Source organism: Pseudopipra pipra, chromosome 2 (genome assembly GCF_036250125.1).
Source record: "Pseudopipra pipra isolate bDixPip1 chromosome 2, bDixPip1.hap1, whole genome shotgun sequence".
NCBI classification, from domain to species: domain Eukaryota; kingdom Metazoa; phylum Chordata; class Aves; order Passeriformes; family Pipridae; genus Pseudopipra; species Pseudopipra pipra.
The window spans coordinates 59,511,183-59,533,204 of NC_087550.1; the positions used below are offsets into that span (position 1 = coordinate 59,511,183).

General features: G+C 35.9%; 1 protein-coding gene across 2 annotated transcripts in view; it reads right to left on the reverse strand.

Moving 5' to 3' along the window:
- VWA8 (von Willebrand factor A domain containing 8) overlaps nucleotides 1–22,022 on the reverse strand; it is a 186,372-nt gene that overhangs the window by 112,604 nt on the left and 51,746 nt on the right. For both annotated transcript variants that reach the window (XM_064645638.1, XM_064645639.1), the window contains exons 13-19: nucleotides 17,572–17,732; nucleotides 16,281–16,394; nucleotides 8,418–8,586; nucleotides 8,063–8,140; nucleotides 4,728–4,843; nucleotides 3,690–3,796; nucleotides 1,739–1,845 (exon numbers count right to left, since the gene is read on the reverse strand). In XM_064645638.1, the coding sequence (XP_064501708.1) occupies nucleotides 1,739–1,845; nucleotides 3,690–3,796; nucleotides 4,728–4,843; nucleotides 8,063–8,140; nucleotides 8,418–8,586; nucleotides 16,281–16,394; nucleotides 17,572–17,732 (852 nt within the window). The remainder of the gene's footprint in view (nucleotides 1–1,738; nucleotides 1,846–3,689; nucleotides 3,797–4,727; nucleotides 4,844–8,062; nucleotides 8,141–8,417; nucleotides 8,587–16,280; nucleotides 16,395–17,571; nucleotides 17,733–22,022) is intronic.

Below are 22,022 nucleotides of genomic sequence, written 5' to 3' on the forward strand. Positions count from 1 at the left end.
TTTAACAGAGGTTCCCTAAACAACATCTGAACACAGGTTGTTTACAGTTTTCTGAAGCTATAAGCAAGAAGGTGGAAGAAGCAATGCTAGCAGAACTCAGGATTTCATTTCCCACAGGCTCAAATTATGTAATTTATCGAAATGGCAACACAGAATAAAATCTCACACGAAATGTTAGTGGGGAAGATGAAGAAGTCTGTCATCTGTTCCCCTTGCATGGCCTGTCAACACCTTCAGTAGGTGATACCTGTGTAGCATAGTCTTTCTGTGGAGAAATTGCAAGTGAGGTAGGAAAAAAAGAATAGGAAAGGAAAAGAAAGCAAATCCACACCAGCTCCCCAAAATGAAAAATCTTCGACAAGATCATACTATCATAGTGGCCTTTCAGTAGCAAAATATTCTAAAGGAAACCCAGAGGGTCAGTCTCTTTCGAAGGATACCTTGTCTGACAGTTTTGAGGCTCCCACGCTAGACGGAGAAGAAAGCTGCTGTACACCTACCTCTATTAAAGGGATGCGGGAGAAACAGAAACTAAAAAAGCTGCAGTCACAAAGTCCTTCCTTTTCCTTTCACTCACTAATCACTCTTACTCTTCACTACTACTAGGAACCTAGTGAACACCTAGTCATTAGTGAAGACTAATGACTAACTAATAAGAAAAACTAATTAAAAAGAAATAATTAACAATCCTAACTAATAACTCATTTACTAATTACTCTTCCCCTTGCTTTTCAAACATGCAATGTTAATCCTGTTGAAAGGGAGTGTACCGGGTCTGGCTGAGATAGAGTTCATTTTCCCATTGCAGCCCTCACAGTGCTGTCCTTTGCTTTGGTACCTAGAAAGGTGTTGACAACACACCAGTGTTATGGGAACTGCTGAGCAGAGCTGGCATGGCATCAGCACTGTCCCCAACATTCCCCCCATCAGTAGGCTGGGGATAGGCAAGATCCTGGGAGGGGACGCAATCAGGCCAGCTGACCCAAACTAACCAAAGGGATATTCCATACCATATGACATCAGCTCAGATATAAAAGCTAAGGAAAGGAGAAGGAAATGGAAGGCATTTGTAATTTACAATGTTTGCCTTCCCACTATGCGTGCTTCCTGGGAAGTGGCCAGAGATCACTTGCTGATGGGAAGTAGAGAATAAAATTATTGGTTTTTTCTCTTTACTTGTGCATGCACAAACTTACACTTCTGCTTTAGTAAAATGCCTTATCTCAACCTGAGAGTCATTTTCCAACTTATTTTCTCTCCTCTGTCCAACTGAGAAGGGGGAGTGATAGAGAGGCTTGGCGGGCACTGGGCATCCAGCCAAGGTCAACCCATTACAGGGAGGTAAAACTTTATGCAAAAGGCCCGTAAAACACAGTCTCAGGATGCAATCAACAATCCAGTTCTAAGAGTGGATCAGTCCAGCAGCGGCAAGACAAAAATAAAACCAGTCAATGCAACATCCGATCAAATAATTCTGAATAAAATTCAGTTCAGACTCTGTTAGTTCATATTTTATGAATGTTCAACAGGCTGGTTGTAATCTCTTCACAAAGGGATGAAGACACATCTGAAATGATCACCAAACACTGTGAGAAAAATCTAAGCCTAAAGAAACTACTTCAGAAATATATCATTAAAATTTAGTTAGTATGTTATTTACTATATATATGAGCATACACATTAGTATAGCAAATGTAAAAAAACTTCTGTAACTCAGAAGTCAGAGATTTGTACTTACCTGTGCGTTTTCATAAAACAAAACATCAGGCACTTTCATTTTCTCAGCTGAGTTATAAATTGGCATTGTCACAGCCCCTATCTTCAGAATCCCATTGTTTATTTCACCTGGACATTTTTCAGGAAAAAAGCAAATGCGTTACTTACAACATCCTCTAAGGAGACATGCAATCAACACCCAATATTCATGAGTAATGATTTACAAATTTTAACAAGGCTGTGCTAAAATTTCTGATTTCTGCCTGAAGGAAGAGAACACTTGGAAGAGTATCTGTTAACAAGAGCTTGCATTATCATGAATTTGAATTCTCTTTCAAACTGCAAAGAAGTGTATTATAATAAGTGATGAAAAAATGATCTTAGGGGAAAAGTATCATAAGAAATATCTGCAGTTGTGACTGCTGCCTTGGTTTAATTTCACACTCTCACTGTGTTATTGGAATATCACCAGTACTGCTAGGCTACATTTCTGCAACCCACAAGTTTTCTCACTCTCATTCTTCCTTCTCTCTCCTCCTGTCCCACTGTGGAGTGAGGTGTGAAGGTGAGCGAACAAGTGGCTGTGTGGGTGGTGGAACCAACCTGCCACAACAGTATAGAGCCTCTGTTGATTCTCTCTTTCAGCACCGCATTTCTGCTCAAATGGGTTAATGCCAGAATATGTCACGTTTATCATTTTGGTGAAAACTGGCTAAATTTGTGCTAGTTGAAATAACCTTCGACTACAGCTCTGAGAGAAAAAGTACATTAGAAAAATTTCTTAGATCAAAAGAATCATAAATTCTGTCCTTAGGAAACTAACAACTAAGTGTAAATAATAATCTATGCATTAAAAACAGTAATAATTTTTTTTTATACTAATTTCCTAATCTGGTATGGTGTAAAACTGAAAATAGCCTAATTTCTAGACAGATGTTTTTAGTTGCTCACCTTTATGGCATGAAATAGGGAAACACAGAAAATTCAAGGTAGCATCACACAACTGGCAACAGTTCAAATAATATATATAACAATACATAGATGGCTGCATATATATGCATATACATGTACATATGGTTGTACATATATATATTATACTGTACATAACAGAAACTTGAATTTTGTACATTAAAATATCTATGCATTTACATATGTACTTTTATATAACACACACACAAATAAGCCTATAAAACTAGAATCCACAGGAATTAAAACCAAATATGTGTTTACCATTGCAAAGACCTAACAGTAAAAACACAGAAGTCAAATACATCACAGAAGAATGAGAGCAGAGGTAACGCTGGTGAAGCAGAGTAAAGGAAACATTTAGTGAATGGAAAATGGCAAATTACAGTGTGCTGCCTGACAAAAGATATCAAAAGATAGAAGGGGGTCCTACATCAATGAGAAAGGAGAAAAATGGCAGAAGCAGAAATACATGCATAGCCCTGAAGGTTACTACAAATGAATACAAGTTGGATGAGCTAAAGAAACAAAGATCTGCTCGATAAAGGTGACATGTAACAACCACAACAATTTAAAGAGAATAAAAAGAAGAGAAACTAACAAAGAAGCGTGTCCCAGAATGAAAGTAAATCATAACACGAAATTACAAGAGTCTCAATGAGAAAAAGGTAGATTTTAACATGGGAGAGAAAGAAACAATGATAAAAAAAACAGAACAGAGAAATATTAAGATCAAACCAAGCCTGTAACTGTACAGAAGACTAGCTATCAGTGACAAAAAGAAAAGAAAAAGCAGTATTAGAAAGCCTGAGACAATGGATCTTCTAGACTGAGGAACACAAATATGATGGAGAACAAAATTCCATGAGCTGGGAATATAGCAGACAATACAAAAGTAGCAACATATTGAGAGCAGAAATGCATTCCATAGAACAAAGTCACCTTTATATGTTCAACAATCTAAGTAACATTCACGAAGAGCAGGAAAGAAGACAGCACAAGCTTACATGTGTAATCCTTTTCCTCCAGTTTCTTTGTGTTATCTGGACTCATTTCAATACCAGAGTCCTGAAGATTTTTATGTAAAGCTGATCTAGCGAGATTTGGCAGAAACCTAAAACAAGAGAAATAATGGGGATGTTGTATTTTAAGTGTTTTTCTTTTAAAAGTTTCCAGCATTTTCTGTAATCTAAAGATTAAATCTGACAATTTACCTGCAACTCCAAACCCCAAATATCTATTCCTTTCACACCAAAATAATCTTGCACATCTCACATATCCCTAAGGAGAGGAATTGAGCTTCATTCATAGGCAATGAACCACATTTGTGGCTGTGCGCTTATTTTGAAAGGCTTCAGTGTTATTTATTTCAATATTTGTAATGTAGGATGGATTAGGACTGGAGGCATGTAATGTCCTCATTCTGCTGCCAGTAAGAGCTACAGCAGAACTAATGTTTTTTCAGAAATACCTTTTCTCTTGATCCAGTTGACTTGGACCTTAGGTTCCAAAGAGAAAGAGTGAGCTCTGAGGTGTTCAGAACCAGGCCCTTTCAGTTTTCCAGACCTTTTGATAATAATAATTTGTTTTCTTTTGACAATGGGGGAAAAAAAAACCAAAAAATCCGCCAAAATGCAAGCAAACCAAAGGCCACAAAAAAAACCCCAAAACCAACAAAACTCTAGATGTTCCTAGCTTTCCTAGATACAGCTTTTAGAACTGAAACCAACTCTCCACAAAACATCAGTTATCCTAGACATTAATATGGCTCTGCTTTGAGTGTTTTGAAACAGTGAAGTAATGTGATAATGGTAATCTATTTATATAATGTAATGAAGTATCTTCATAAAGATGAGAAAGAGTACAAAGTCCTTTCTACTTACCTTCTAGGTTTGAGAATATCACAGAAATATTTTTAAAGAAATTACAGACTTCAAGGAACAAGACAGCAATTGTATTATCCATTAAAATGCATTAAAAGCTATCTTGAATGTTAGCAACTGACCAAAAAGCTCTTGAACTTCCACCTAAACTAGCAGTCCTACCTGGAAAGGCAGGTTTTATTAACAGCATCATAAAGGCTTTCATCTGGATGTTGTGACAGTCGACGACAAATTCGCAATAGTTGTCGAGTAGATAAAAATGAAGCCAGTGACTGTGCCTGTCAAAAAATACAAGATAGTTTAATTACTTGATCTTTGTGAAGGATTTAAATCAAACAAGTCAGGAGAAAAACATAAACCAAAAGGAATTATTTCAATTTTTCTCCTAATTCATAGATTCTTTGTGCCTTCTACAGCAACTTCTGCTTTTTAATGGGCAAGCTTGTAATTCTGTATTTTTTGCAATAAGTCACTGTCACAGAAATCATTATGTCATCAAAAGATTAGCCTTATGATTTCACTTGGTAAGCAACAGGAAGAAAAATGTGCTGTGAACTGAATTTTATGCGCAATATAAAACCTAACACTAAACAATATTAACAATAACAAGGAGGTTAGGATCAATGTGCTAAAAACTCGTCTGCTTTTCACAAACTGAACATGAGCTCCATATGTAATGCTCTGGAAAAAGGGTCTGGCAGATTCTTGGACATATAAACAAGACAACACTGGGCAGCAGTAAGGAGATTGTATCACCTCTGCACACGCCTTTTGGGTGGGCCATTACTGGAACACTGTGTCCTTTTCTGTTGTCCACATGTTAAAATAAATGCTAAAAACTGGACCTGATTCAGCAAAGATTTACAGAAATTATTCAAAGCTTGAGAAGACAGATCTCAAACATGCAGAGTAAAATTTAAAAAACAAACAGAACCTCAAAACAAGTGCCGATGTATTTAAAGAAAGATATAAAGACTGAGAAAGGAATCATTCTATAATTATATCTGCCGGATGAAGGTATCTAATACAAACAGGTTCCTTATTTTAGCAGGAAACACACAACAATGAGCATGACCTGATAAGTCACGCCATGCTTTGCCTGGGTCAAGTGAAATATTTTAATTAGATAATTTCAAAATGTTTCATTTGGGTTCATATACATGATTTCTAACTGCATCAAAATTGCCTTAATATATACTGCGGTTTCAATTGGAAAAAAAAGTCTTGATATTTGACATCCAGAGGAAAAATAGAGAAAAGGAACACTTCAAGAAGTTCAGAGCCTTTTTAAATCCCCTTATTAATTTTTGAGCATGAGAAATGCCTCAACCCAATTCTTTCCCCTGAAAAACTACCACATTGACAAAAAGGCATTTATATAAAAAAAAATCAGTTCTATGAAATTCTACAAAACTTCTATCAAATTATGAGAAAGCAAAGAACAATACCTTTTAAGCATAGGTCTGAGCAATGAGCAAGAATTCTTTAGACTGAGCTAACTGCAAAGACTATTACTCCTCCTCCTGCTTTCACTGATAGAAAATTGTGAAGCATCTTCTGAACAATCATAGTTCACCACCCAGCACTGTGGAGACTGTGATATAAATGATGGCATTTCATGTGTTATTTCAAGACCTGCTCAGCCAAGCATGAAGCAAGGGCAAGGGAGAGGAGCAAGTGCTGTATCCTTGCTATCCCTACTTACTAGCCAGAACTTTCACTGCCTTTGGAGATCATACAAAAGTATCTTAAACAACTGAAAGGTTCCTAAGCAGAGCAAGTTTTGGCAGATAGGCAATAAATCACAACCTATGAGACTGCACTGATGGAGAAAAGCAGCTGGGCATATGAAATGAGGTAGTGTATTTCATACGTCATGCCACCTTGATTAAGTCCAATCTGTAGGGATGTGGGCATATAAATTCTAAATAATATATAGGTTCAGATCCTGCACTGAAATAAATAAACACGGAGGAACAGGACGGACCACTGAGGAAAAGCTGCATCACGTCTTTTGGATACTTGCAACTGGTAGTTAAAATTTTGGTAAGAAAATTTCCTCCTTTCTTATATGGTTTGGTATTTTTTAAATTGAACAACCATAAACTCAAAATTGGGTTAGTGACAGTCTTTGTAATATATATGAGACATCTAATTCAACAGGATCTTGATTGTGGTCTCCAGATTCTCTTGTAGATCAAGCAAACAATTACAACGACGCAGACAACACCTACAGAGTGAACAGTCTACAGGTACTCTATTTTTAACAAAATCACTCTAAACAACGGTTAATATTTCAGGATTATCTCTGGCAGAGATTTATTTATTTAGACAACTCTATAAATAGCCTAAGATACATAAGGCACACATTTCAGCTCTCTGCACAGGTGTGCTATTCTCGACATGTCTTATGTCACTGCTGATCACAAGAATCCTCCCTCAAACCATACTGTGACTCACTTCTTAGCCAACATCATATAATTCGTTTAGGTATTTCACAATTCTACAGATAACCACAAGTCCATATTTGGAAAGGATTTTTGTAATGCTCTGATTAGGCATGGTATGTGTCCAAGTATGCCAAAAACAATACACATATACATTAGATATAGGAAGCTAAATAGATAATAATAACAACTCTGTCTCAACAGTGTACTTAAACGTCTACCTTTTCACTTACTTTTTTTAAGCTCAAAAGAGCATAACAGCCTCTTTCAGCTTCTTAAATAGTAAGACTGTAAAAACTATTAACGAAGTTAAAATCATAAAAACTAAAGACAATGAATTCCCATACCAGTTAAACTCCTGGACTCCAGTAAAAATGTTTTACATTTTAGTTACATCAAAAACATGCAGTGTTTTAGTTGCCATAGCAATAATTTCTTTTTCTTTTCACTATGACTTAGTTGTATCTTTTTAAGGAATTTTGTGGTCACTTTGTCAGCAGAACTTATTTTTCTTGACATGTCGTCTTTAATAAATAGCCTATAGCAGTAACACAGCCAGGAGTTCTGGAGCTTTCCCTTTCCTGAATCTCTACTGCTGCCCACCAGCATTTATAATGTCCAGGTAGCTCCTATTGCCCAAAAAGCCTCAACAATGTCATCTATCAAATTTCCAATTACTAAAGTGAAGTAATCAAAATGTATTTGAACGCACATACCTATTCAAAAGGCATCTCACCACGTTTCACTGTGAGTCACATATCTAAACTCACTGACAACATGTGTACTGTTCTTCTTGATTCCCTGGAATTCAAGCAAATTCCTAAAAGCTTTACTTATGCAGACTCCAAATATGTACATCATAAATCGAAAAAGTTTAGATTATGCAGTACAGTAATTGCCAGCAATAATTTTCTGGGGCTGGTTTTCCACTCAGCTGACCCTTGAAATAACACCATAGCTTAGCATGTTATACCCAGCCTTTGCTAAAACAGTCATAGCAGGAGATAGTAAATTTAAGGAGAAGAAAAAAAAAAAAGAAAAAGGGCTCACTGTGGCATCATTTGTCTCTCGAAGCTTGTGCGTTAATGACAACAACTGCTCCACAGCAACACTGGGCACATTTGGAATCTGAAAGAAAAACGGCATTAATCTTACTGCAAGATATGCAAGTTCCACATACAGCTATACTCAGATGCAATGAGCACACAGTTGCCACAGTTGCTTTGTGACAAAGACTACTTTCTTATTACAGTATCATTTAATATCACAATAAGAATGCTTTGATAAGATGTGAAAAGTAACTCATTTATGCTACACTGAAATAGCAAGATATTTCTTTATGTAGCAAATAAACCTGTTCAGTAAGTGGTAGTCACTAAGTGCCTAAAATACTGAATATACTTACCATTTTTTTAATAACTTCAATTTCTTCACTCTTGCTTAAAGACCGAACATTATGAAAAAGAAACAGTGTCAAAAACTCTGGACCCAGCCATTGCTGGGTACTACTTCCAATGACAGGAGGTTCTGCTAAGACCACTATTCTGAAAGAAGGATGGATAGGAAAGATAGACCTACAAAAAAAAAAAAAAAAGAGTTTAAAAATGCATTACCTGGCTTAAGCAGTGAATATCAAATTTAAATTTTACAACAGATGAAAAAGAGATAAATGATTGTACTGAATCATATAACACTATATTCAGATCATTTGCAATGCAACTTTGTTAAAAAAAAAAGGCTGCATAATGGGACTTGCAATTTAAGAAAAAGTACGCATCTTTTATGTTCAGAAGGGCACCCAACTAAGCTACAGTCTACTGTGTTGTATATCTGAAATGGACACATCTCACTCATTTGATGGACTTTTTCAAGTGCTTTACCTAAAGCAGGATGTCTCACAGGGAGAAAACAAGACCTACCAGAGCTGCAGTAATGAGTAATTTCTTGTACTCAATTAGACTGACAGAAAGGATGACACTGTAGAGACTGGCCTACATACCATGAAAAGATGAATTTAGTAACAGTCTAGGAGTATTCCCCTTACAGATGCTCTTTGTGGCCCTTGGAAGATCATCTAGACTCTTAGCATGAGATTAATATGCCTAACTTTATAATACTCCTGAAAGTTATGCTTCAAAGACCAAACCAATCACCTCACCCCTGGCTCATTTTAGAGTCAGCATGAGGAGACAGGTCTCTCAAAAGACGGATTATGACTTACAAGAACTTAAGAATTGCTGTCCTGCATTCTTAAATCTACCCATCCAACTACATGTACTATCCCTCATTACGACAGCTGGAGATACTCCTTGGGGAAAGCACAGAAGTCTAGCCACTACCAGTAGTCTATCCTCCTCATACTCACCTAGCACCTACAACCATATCTTCAAGGATATCAGAGGGTAGATATCTATTTGCTTTAATGTCCGTTTACCCACAAATTTGTCTAACACCCTTCTGAACTTCTCCATCCTATCTGCCTCCACAACTGCCTGTGACAACATATGACAACATTATTACTATTGTTTTTTAAATCTTTATGGAACTGACCCGCTAGCTTCAGCCAGTGTTCCTCAGTTCTCACTGCATGATTAGGTGACTAATAGTCACCTAATGAAGATAACGGGAGCTTACAACACAAACTTAAATATACAACTTTTAGATGTGTTAGGGCACTAAAAGACCACTGCCTTTGATTTTGGTATCTTTGTCTTCTTCACACCTTTTTTATTCTTTATTTATGTAATATTTTCACCTCCTCTGACTGGACATTCATTGGTACTCATCAATCGGCACAAGCGCATGATCTCTAGAAGCAGCAGAAATAATAGAATAACAAGTCAGATACAAAAGCCAGTCAAATTGTGCGAGGAGGGCCTGTTTTCAACAACTAATTTTACAGTACTTTTATTAAAATAGATGCTCGTTTGGAAAAAGCAAGAGACACTGAATTAGACAACTTATATTGCTGTTACCATGTCATTTTCTTTATAAATTACTGAAGACATAGATCAACAAATCTACTGCATAGTTGGCTGTTTGTCACAACAATAAACCTGTGATACAACAGGGCAGTCATAGCACTCTCTTGTATCAAAGCGAACTAAGGCAGTAGCATGAGTTATTCTCAGCTGAAAGTCATAAGCCTAGAAGCTACTCCCTGATTGATAAAAATAGAAATAGATGTCTGAAAACATCACATGAAAGAGGAACCAATGGGAATGTCACTGTCACTAAGCATAAAAAAAGGTCAGGGAACAGTAGCCAACCTTATTATAGAAGAAAACATTTCCTAGATAGGAAAAATACATATACTTACAGACTTGCCTTTCTCTACATTACTAGGAAGAAAAACAACCCTCCTCCAGAAATCCATCAAATTCTAGCCCTTCTGCAATACCATAAGAGAACACAAGAAGTAGTCAACTTTCCTGGTAAAGGAATCACATTTCTTTTGTATCTTGTCACTGTCTAACTCAAGGGGCACCATGGGGACAGCCAAGAAAAGCATAGAAAGAAGTGGGAGGAGAGTAGGTGCTAAGTCAGAGCAAGCTAATTTGGTGATATCAGTTAAATTCACTGACTAATCTCTAGACTTGGACATATCACAACATCACTGTTGTAGGCATCCAGTTTGTAAACATGAATAAAACTATTTGGCTACTTCAAAAGCCTATTGTTTGGACTGACTTTTGCAATGTTGAAAATGTCAAGCTAAGTGTATTATTAAAACAAATGCCACAAATTACTCAATCCTGCAGTTCTCTGAAAGTTTCCATCAGCACAATTGAAGAGCTTCAAAGTTATTCCATCACATTATAGATCAAGACTCAAAAGGAATATAATATGGAGAGCTCCTATGTGGAGTTGTACTTTATAGAAAAGAAATCTTTGACATGACAGGAAATCTTGTGTTTTTTGCAAATGAAGGCCAAGTAAGTGTATCTTGTTAAAAACCTGGCATCTTTTAATTAATGAGCCTCAAACACAGTGGGAAGATTTGGTGTTAATTGATTCATGCAAAGAGTCTCTATCCTTCTCTCTATCAAATATTTATTGACCACACAGGCAGCAGAGCACTCTCCTAATAAAATGAGTGTCCTTCTTTTGACATTACTGTTTAATTCCAACCAAGGATTACCACCACTGCTCTCGAGAGGCAGATCAGAACACAGTGTGGGCGATTTTAGGGGAAGATTTTCTTGTTATTGACACATGGTTTCGAGCAATTGAAGTTTCTCAGAAAAAAAAAGAAATACAATGCAGAATGGCATTTCTAATGCCACTGTGCAAAACCAAACTATTTTTGTTTGTCTCTTCCTGTAAAACGATTTAATAAATCACATTTTCTATCAATTTTTATGAGTTGGGAATTGTTATAATACTAGGACCAAAATTACCTATTGTTACTTTCTTGCTGTATTTCTTAAATTTCACCGCAGTCTAAAATTAACAAATTACTTTATCTTAAAATTCACTAAACTGGGAAAAAAACAAACCCCTCAACAACAAATGAAGTAAAAGCTAAAAAATGTAAGCAATTAAAAATTCTATCGCTTGATAAAGTCACTCCCTGCCACACTTCATATTTGCCTCATCTACTGTGTGTTCCCTTTCAACCTAATTGCATGGAAAATAATTCACTGTCTGCAAGGCATTAAAACCATCCATGAATTATGAGTGACTTCTTTTAGCTTTTGAACTATCCTATTACATACCTTCTTCTGAATTTTCCTATAATAGCTGCCTTTCTGCTCACCACAACAAGGACTTCACATCCGCGTGTGTGTGTGCGCATGTTCTGGGGGGTATATCCACACAAACAGGTTAAAATACTTCATCATGAGATAAACACTTCACTGCTTGTCTTGCAAAGGTTGTGTGCTATCTTTACAATATCTGTCTTGGTGACGTAATGGATGATTATAGAAGAAATTCTATTGCAGAAATCTTGGATATGCACAGTACCTGAACATACTTTCTCTTAATCTCTGAACCTGGTCGGGGAAATGAATAAGGTATCAGCATCTATAATTTCCTTCTATGTAAAATATCTTGAAGGACCATCTGTCACTTTCTCAAGGGCTGCTTTTTTTTCTTCTCCTTAAACTCATAAACAAGATTTCTTAGTCTCCTCAAATGAAAGGATGTTATCCTACTATGTTTGCTAACTTCACAGCCAAACTAGCATAACAAAAAATAGAGGAAAAATGACAGTGTGGCCAGTATTAGTTACCTTGTAGCTTACAGGCTTTCAGCAGGCCAAGGAGTATCCCAAAATCAAGGGCAAGGGCAAGAGCAACATATTGCTTGCACTTGTCAGTCCTGAGAGAGCTATTGCACTCACCGGTCTCAAGCTCTTCTTAGAAAAATGGTATTTTTTATACAGATGTAGAAATGTAATGAAATAATAGTGAACATATAACTCAATGATTTTTTTAGACCATAGTGTGAATCTGAAATACCACCCCTTTAGTAAAAAAAAAATAAAAAAAATCAACAAACTCTTGACCCTCTTCTCCTTTCTCTTCTACTACACAGATGAGTATTCTGACTATTGAAGCACTAAAAATTAAAGGCACTAAAACCGTGGGAAAATATTATTTTTTTAATATCAAGCATTTTCATACAGGAACACAAAAGCCTAGTCCAAAATGTGTCTTGCTCATCTGAAGAAGGAGTCTCCTAAAACATCTCCATTAGTATCACAATTTTTTATCTTCTTAAAAATGGGGAAAATCTTTAGGTGTGTCAAATCCTTTTACAAACAGAAACTAAAAAAAGTGTTTACTGAACTTTTGATCATTGGTTAGGAATGGTACACCTTCTCTCTAAAACAGATTTAGATGGAAATTCTGTTTTAAAATTCCATTCACAAAGTAGTCTACTATAAAGCATTATCCATTTTTCTTTTTCACTATGAGAGGCATATTTGTATTTAGGTACCCTACAACAGCATCTGGCCATGTCACTAGTGAGTCTTAAATTAAGGGAACAGAGAGTAACAACAAGTTATTTTGCATTTATGAACAATCAGAAGTAGCACAGAAGAAAGACACTGGAAACTATATTACAAATAGTCACTACAATCAAGAACACTCAGGCACAGCAGAGCTGAGCTGAATGCACTTCAGTGAACCATTGATGTGCCTTTCAGTATGTTTCTTCCTCTGTTTCTCTTAAGAACTACATTAGCACATGATATCAGGTAGATAATATGTATCCTTTGTACTGTATTGATTCCCAATATACAAATGACAATTGAGGTTGAAGGAGTGGGACTTGTAAAAAAAAAAAAAAAGTCAGAATAATCCTCTGATTCAAACAAAACTCGAAACCACTTTACACAGGAACTCCCTAATTGGAAAATTACCAGTAGGCTTAATATGTCACTCAAATATCACAAATTCAGTCCAAACTGGGAATGACATCATAAATTCCACTCACCTGGCAACGAGCAATTGCACTACTAAATTACTTTAGTCAAATCTAGTAAATCAGGGTAAGTAAAGCTGTCTTTTCATCTTACTCTAACATCAGAAATACAGCTAACACCACTAGCCACAGTCAGTGACATGCAGCAAGAGAGATGTTTCTCATCAATATAGAAAGCATCTCCCAATTGCAATCCGGTAAGAATTTGCCCAGCCAATCTGCTAATAAATTCATGGTACAACATACTCTGTGTCACTTCTCCACAAGGCAATACGTTGCAGGCAAAGAAGGGATGGTTAGCACCACCATGAATAAAGTCTGTGATTAAATCAGCTGTCAGTACCTCAGATAGCATTTGATGAGAAGGTGCCTGGAGAGAAGGGTTAATTCTGCAGCATTCTGCAACACTGGGATGTACTGAAGCTTGCAGGGACAGGTAACTACTGCTGAAAAGGATGAGTAGCAAGGAAGAATACAGTTCTGGAATCAAAGATGTCAACTACTGACTCACATCCTGGAGCCAGTGAAAGGTAGTGATGTTTACAGAATATGGAAGGCACCAAAACCTAGGATCAAGTCCTAGAACACCTTCAGTTTCTAAAGGGCTCATGAGAACAGTGCCCCTCTGTAGAGAGGAGTTGCCCAGTGATGTCAAAGAAGCCCATAGCCAAAACCAAGGAAGTAGTCACATGTTTGCATTACTTTAACCTGGTTTCTTTTGAGTAAGTCAGTAGAGAAAACAAGAGCAGACTGAATGTTTCACCTAGGAGGATAGGATTCTCAGCAAAATGGACTTCAGATAATTCAGGATGAAGAATTTTCATCTATAGCCAAGATGGAGCTAAATGGTCACACCAAGCTTCCAGATGCAAGCATGCCTAAACAGTGGGGTATCTGTCTGTTTTTAAGACCAAGTACTAATCAGAAATTCATTCCTGCCTAATACAGTAGACACCTCTCACTTATGGATTAGAGCGAGAGCTCACTGTCAGTCAAATAGATAACTAAGAGTTTAGCAACTCACAAAACACTATGTTGCAAAATATTAAAGTGGTTAAGTAAAAGCAGTACATTGCAATCTGAAGGAGAGAGAGACAGCCTTTCAAGGAAAGCCCTCCCCCCCCCCCAAAAAAAAGACTTATGGAGCCTCCAAAATAGCCAAAACCAATGCACAAATGCACAATTATCACTGAACAGAACAGTGGAACCATCAGGTTACTCAATGAGACTGAAAGAAAGGAAAGTAGATTCAGAGGTCACACAGTAAGAATGGTCTGCAGAACAATGATTGAAGAAGATAGCCTGGACAGTTCTCATGATTTAACAGCTAATGAAGGTTAAAGGCAGTCCATTGCCAAAACAGCCACAGTTATAACGGAGACGCAGAATCCAGATGTAAAGCTCTATTCTTGTGAAAGACATTTGATCCAGTAAGAGGGGCAGTACTGAAGATGAATGTGCGATTCATTGTCTAGGTTTTTGGAATATATTGGCAATGAAATAAAGGGTCCTAGGCAGTAAGCAAAACAGCACAGCTACTGCCATTCTGCCTGAAAGCACCTTGGACAAGACCATGAACATGAAGCAGGGAGGAGCCTTACACAATAGATATATTTGGAAGTACAGAGTCCACTGCAAAGTTGGGATACCAACCTAGATGGGCCCTTGGAGCTTTTTTACCGCTCTTTCAAAGTCTATGCTTAAAGTCCCAATAAACAGAACACTTCCCTGATGTACAGTTCTTCACTCAAATAAAACAAACGCAGGAAATGACCATCTAGCTAAGTGTATTGTCTCAGCAGAGTGGATAGAATTTGCAACAAGTAGGCTTAGATTACACCATACCTACAAAAAAGTAGAAGGCTTAAAATGAAGTTTGTTTTTTTGGTTGGTTTTGTAGTGCATTTTTTGGTCCTTTTTTTTTTTTTTTAAACCCCACAGTATTTTGATCAAAAAGGGAACCAGAAATAAAAAAACAACCAGTAAAAGAAAAGGGTGGACTATAAAGGAGGTAAAGAAAAAAATCAGATTCAGTGAGATAATTGAGAGAAACTGAGTAGTACATCATGAACCAGTGAGGCCTCTTCATAGTGGGCACACACAGAGCATGCAGCATTAATATGAGCATGGACATCTGACATAAAACTTCAACTGTTTTTTCAGATGGTAGATCCATTTCAGAATCACAATATGTTTAGCTCCTTATATATTACTGAATATTAGATTGCATTTGTTTTGACATACTCTCAACATAAACTAGAATTGGTCAGCAGTGTTTGACTATGTATCAAATATGGCCTCAGAGGACTAGAAAACATTTCTATCTGTGGAATGTTTCTGGCAGACAAGTGGAAATGAAGAAATAAAAAGAATAAGCATAATGGGTCCCAACCCATCCTTAGGATTTCCTGCCCCATATTAGTTGTAAATTAAATACCAGCTTTCTAGGTAATGAGGCAAAAGAATGTAACAAGTAGTATTTAATTTCAACTTAGCTTTATTTTCCAAGGCTTTTAATAAAATGCTCCAAAACCTAAATATCGTATAGCTTTATATCTATTTTTGGATGTACTTAAAATTTCTCTTCAATTTCTAACTGCTTCTCTTAAAGGATATTGAATGTTTTCCTTCTAGTTCAAGCACTCTAAACAGGATATAATTTTCCCATGTCACAAAAAGAAATAGAGCTCTCAAGGAACCTGATATTTAAAAGATGTTTCTCCTAGTGATTAGAAGGTATCTATTCAATAGAAAAGTATTTTGCAGTTTTTTATTAAAAAAATGAAAAAAATGAAATGCTGTTTGCTTTCATAACTTGTAGTTGATACTTTACCTTTCGCGCAGTTTTTCATCAGAGAGCTGCAATTCTTCTTTTAAGTTTTGATATCTATCTTTCCTTAACAATCTGGTGCCGTCATACAGAGTCAGTTCTCTGTCATGTACTAGTCTGAAAATAAAGAATAAGCTCTAGCTAGCCACTGATTAATTTTTAAAATATCTATAACTCCACGTGTTTTTTTAAAAGCTATCTCAGTCAATATGGGCCACAGAAAAAGAAAAAGTTATAACAACTTCAGATGCATCCACACATGGAGGTAAAATAACATGCGTAAATTTTAGCACATAGTCAGTTAACTTAGTTTAAACAGATATGGTAAGAATGCAAAAAATAAAAACCATCCTTCTTACCAGTGTAGTGTGCATAAATGGCATGAAACAGCTGCTTTGTTATGCTTGTACCAAGCAATATACTTTTCTTTTGTTTCTTGAAGAGATATCTTTCAGCTGGCTTTAATGATTAACATACATACAGACCCAGCTTTTATTTTTTCGTAGACAGAAGTTGATTAGCTATAACGCATGCAGACATCAGAAGAAAAAATCATAATGGAAAAGCTAAACTGATGACAAAGCAAAAACACAGGCAAGTAGAATTCTCTCTTCTGCCCTTCTGCATATATATATAATAACAGAAAGCACAAAATGTTTTTGCTACAACCTGTTTTAAAGCTCAAGATGTCCTTTACAAAAGGCAGTATATGATGCAGGCATATGAAACAGCAGAAAAAATTGACCTGACATTATAGATTATTATTAACATAGTATTTGCTATTACTGTTTCTGTTCTGCAAAGTTTAACTAATTTTTTATTGAATTATGCAATAATGTTTAGAAATAGTTCTTTGCAATCCATATAAAGTATACTTTTACATATAATTGTAATGATCACATATTATTTAGAAGCAGAATGCACTCAAAGTATTAAAATTTTTTTGACATCTTGCATGTTCAGGTCACTGTGCAAATATTACTAATTTTTTGATTTCATAATTTTAGAGTAAAATCTATCTCATTCAAAAATTCAGACTTACATTCCATAGTTAAAACAGACTTAAATTTCCTGTATTATTGTAGACTTATAAAAAATGAAATAATTGCTTCTGCTTTGAATTACGTAAAAAAATGAGCTTTACATATTCTACGAAACTTTAACACTCAGATTGATCTTTACAGTATTCTTGAAGTTACAAAGCCATGTTCACCAGAAGAACTTAACTTCTCAGTATGTATGCACTCAACAAACATATCACATGCACCCAACTTAGCTGTGCTCACATACTGACCTTTGAAGTACAGCTAGAGTGCCAGGGTTAATTCGATGAATGCCATCAAGAATAACAAGCTTTCCTTCCAGAGCTGCAGTAACAAGTGGCGAGGGTCTCCAAGCAGTGTCTCCATTAGGAAGAGTATACCTTTGCTGTAGCAAGTCTCTAGCCGTCATATCCTGTAAGCATCAATTCATGAGAAGAATATATTTATGCTCATGCTCTATTTTTTTAATTTACGGGTACATGCTTTCTCCTTAAAAAACTGCTTTTTGTTCTTCCTTAAGGATATACCCATGGAAGATTAGCAGGAAATCTTCAATTACTTTTCCAAAGAGGATTAGAAATACACACACAAATCTACACACAAAATGTTAAACAGTCTTCGGAATTTCTAGTTCTTGCCAACGTCACCTCTCTGAAACAAGAACAAAAGCCTTACTCCCCCAGCCTGCCCCTTTTACACAATACCAGCATATGACAACTTGTACACAGCTCTGTGTACAGAAGGGGGCAGTACTTTACACCTGGAACAAACAAGAATAATTTCGAGCAAAGATTTCATCATTAATCTTGAACACAGCATGATATTCCACCTCTCAGCAGGAAAATGCAGTGGAAGCATGACAGAAAAATAGACAAGGGTAAGAAAGAAGACATTAACACACATAATATCAAAAGTACATAGCATATCACAAAATAATGCTTAAGGGATAGAACAAAGTCAAAGGCAAAATCTATTACATCCTCTAGCAAACATATTTTATATGTTCCATTAGAACAGGTAAGCACTAGAGTAACAAAGACATAATAGTAATTTTGTGACCTGGAAGATTAAATTCCTTCCTTGAGCTGTGCTGTGAACACAATTTAACCTAAAATCAGATGAGAATATATTTTTTATGTAGTTGTAGCTTTTGCATATGTACTTTTCACAACTACAAACCCTTTGAACTTTAAAGAATAAAAATAGAATATATTACGTCATATGCTGCCCTGAATCATTTCCTCTTTCTATATTTCCTTAAAAGCCCTAAAATAACAGGACAAAGTCTCGTTCCTTTGGTGCTTCCACATTTGTATAATTTAAAGTCTCACATTCAAATCCTCAAAACCATACCATATATTTATTGTTGCATTTCTGTCGTTTTACTGCTCTGTTTGCTCTTTTCTATTAATTAGACTAAAACTATAATATGAAACATCTTTATCAATTCTGTGTTTTCAGGACTTGCATAAGAACTGCATTCTGCAGCTAGTAAATGCTGTAACTGAATAATTAACTAACACACGTTTTATAATTCAGAGAACTATTTCATCTCTAGAGAAATGAAACAGCATAGAATATGAATTGACTGAGAGCCTAGTATGCTATATAGCATGTCCATCTCTAATTCCAACAACACTTGAGAACCATGCATTAATCTTCTGGAGATAAACTCAGAAGTGTATTTTGCTGCAAGATATTTTCTGAAATATAAAATGAATATTTATATTGTGATTTAAATGGTTGAATATTATTCAATTTAGGGACACATTAAAAGAAATATCGTTGCTAACACCTGCAGTTTTTGTAAAGGACTTATTTTATGGCTAAGTACTTGCCAGGTGACTTATTGTTTTTATTTATTCACTCTTATCCAATTTTTAATAAATTTTATTCAAATAATTTCATACATGATATTAAAAATAGTCTTATAATACTCTAATACTGAAAAATGCCTCCCTTTGAAGGGGAGAATAAGAATTAATTTTGCCTCTTATTTTGGACAAAGCAATGGCAACAATATATTGCCATATAAACAAAAAGCTTATTTTAATTTGTAACAGTCATTGTAACTTAAGCGGTTTACACGGCATTGTTTATTTTCTAAAATAGCTTGTATTCAGGGGGGAAAAAAGGACATTTAGGAGAGAAAACAAGTAGGGTAACTTCTGTTCCATTCCCTTTTAGCAGCTATACCAATACAAGCCTCCAACCTAGATGTTCTTCATGGCTCACAGTACTAATCGTGTTCTTGGCAATTATGAGGTGAAAAATCTAAGTTTCCTGCTTTTCACGCCAACTTGGACTCATCATTTGTTAGTCTTTCTCAAATACAAAATTGGAAGGATTTTGTAAAGAAAAATTATGAGGTCATACAAATAAAAAAAGTCCTAGAAACAAAAACATCTCAGTACACAAACACTAGTGATGTGCTTAAAAGACTGTTTTTGCTGCAGAAGAAAAGGAGCAAGTTGCTGGAAAACTGTTATAAGTCTGACTGTTACTTTTTTTCCCTCTGAAACTCTGGGAGGAGAAAATCTTATATTTTATGCTCTTTAAACTAAAAGTTCCTTAGATACAGTCCACAAAGAACTAGCTGGCTGCTGCTCCTCATTTGCTGTTGCTTATCTGCATTAAGAGACAAATTAAAAACAAACCTTTCCTAATCAGGATGAGTTTCCTTTCTCAGCAATTTGCCTACACGGAATTGCATATAATGAGAAATCTGTATACTGATGTCAGATATCACAAATGAGACAGGAACTGTTCTCTGAGCCAGCTATTAGTATATGATGATCTAGGTTCTCAAAAGGTTTGGTTTAGGTAAATTTGATTCTCATCTCACAACATAAAAGCTTTTAGAGTTGGGTTTTTTTATGAAATCAATATAGAGAGATAGGCCTTCTCACACTTTTCAAACCCTTAAACCAACTTCAGATGCAAAGAATGATGAAGCAAATATAAAAAGTAAAGATCATACATATATAAAAAAAATCCAAGAATTCATTTCTTCACAGAGCCTGAAGAAAAACAGTGCTATTGCTTCAGACCAAGGGTAAGTGCCCCACTACTCATTTTTGTGCCTGCAGAAATCACTGGAAAATAAAAACGAACCACAGGACAAATAAAAACCTCCTTAATTTAGGACAATATGATGTCTCTGTGAAAAAAAAGAAACAAAAAGATGCTCTTTTGAATCAAAGTAGAAAAAAAATGCTAGATTTACAGCATTATCAAACTTTTCATAGTCTTCATTGCTGAATTAGTATATGAACTTGACACCTGTTGTCATTAAATTATCCTATTACTTTGCTATGCAAAGCCCCTGATACGTTATCACATATTTTGAGAAAAAAAAAAGCATTTGGAAATTCTATTTATAGCTCAGATACATTCAGTAATATTTTTATACACTACTTCTTGTAAAAACTATTGAGTTTATGTAACATATTACATATTAGGAAACATCTACACATGTGGATCTCACGTTGACTTGGCTACACAGGAATTTATAGTGAACAAGCAGCTCACAGTCATTTGTTTGCTTCAGTGATATTGTCTGATATCACCAAAAGCCTCTCTGTAAAACCCCTTTGCCCTTTGAACTTGATCAAACCCTGGTGAAACTGAAGGAAAGGTTACTTCCATGGGAAATACTTCAAATCCTTTGCCTAGATTTGTAGGAATTACAGATCCCTTTGAAAGAAAGATGTTTACTAAACAAATAGTTCCACTGTCAGCTCTGCTCATATGCCTCCAAAAAGGAAGTCTTCTGCTCATATTCATCACAGCCATACTAATTAAAGGTAGGAAGTTGAAAAACAGTGGCCATGTTTTTAACCAAATAATTGTCTATTTTGCTGGTGAATACCTAATATTGTGTGCAACAAATCCAGGGTTAGGGTGTGCTTGTCCTTTAGCAGGTTTGTCAAGCTGCATAAGTTATTTTCCTGGGATGATTTAAAAATATGTTTACAGTGACAAGTACAGAGAGAAGTATGCACACTGGCTGGACACACTCAGTTCTGGCTCAGAAACTATACATTTATCTTAGTAGAACACTGTACAAAAGATAATGGGTGCTGCTGGGAATCCAAGTATATTACTACAAATGTAACATTGCATTGATGAGGATATGTAGCTTTGGAACCCAAATCTGCTCACACCTGACCATGAAAGTTAAAGCATTAGAAAAGGGCAGAAGTCATCTGTCTGACTCCAGCTACGCAGATAAGAGTTTCAAAGTCTGTGCCCTTATCACCTGAAGCCATATGGGGGAAGGAAAAGCAATGGGATCCTGTCTGGGGAGGTTCTTAACAGTGCAAGAAAACATAAAATAGACTGCCTTTTTTCATCATCATCATCATCATCAATATTTGTCTTTTCTATATTCTCTCACTTTTTTCTATTTCAACCCTTCAGCCTCATCACCCATTTCTGTCAGTGTCTCTCCCCACACACCATTATACTTCCAAATCAGACGCCACTGCCATTTCTTCCTTTGGAGGTCTCCATGCTGTCTGGGAAAAATGTAAAGCAGAAAAGGACGGAAGAAAGAGACCAATATACTGCATTAAATCGGATGCTAATGTTTCCCTGCAGCACTGCCAATTATCACTCACAATTGTAAATCCTGTGATATTTGGTGTATTTTGACTCAAAAGGTCATACGAGACTCCTGACTTCATATTTTATTTGAATG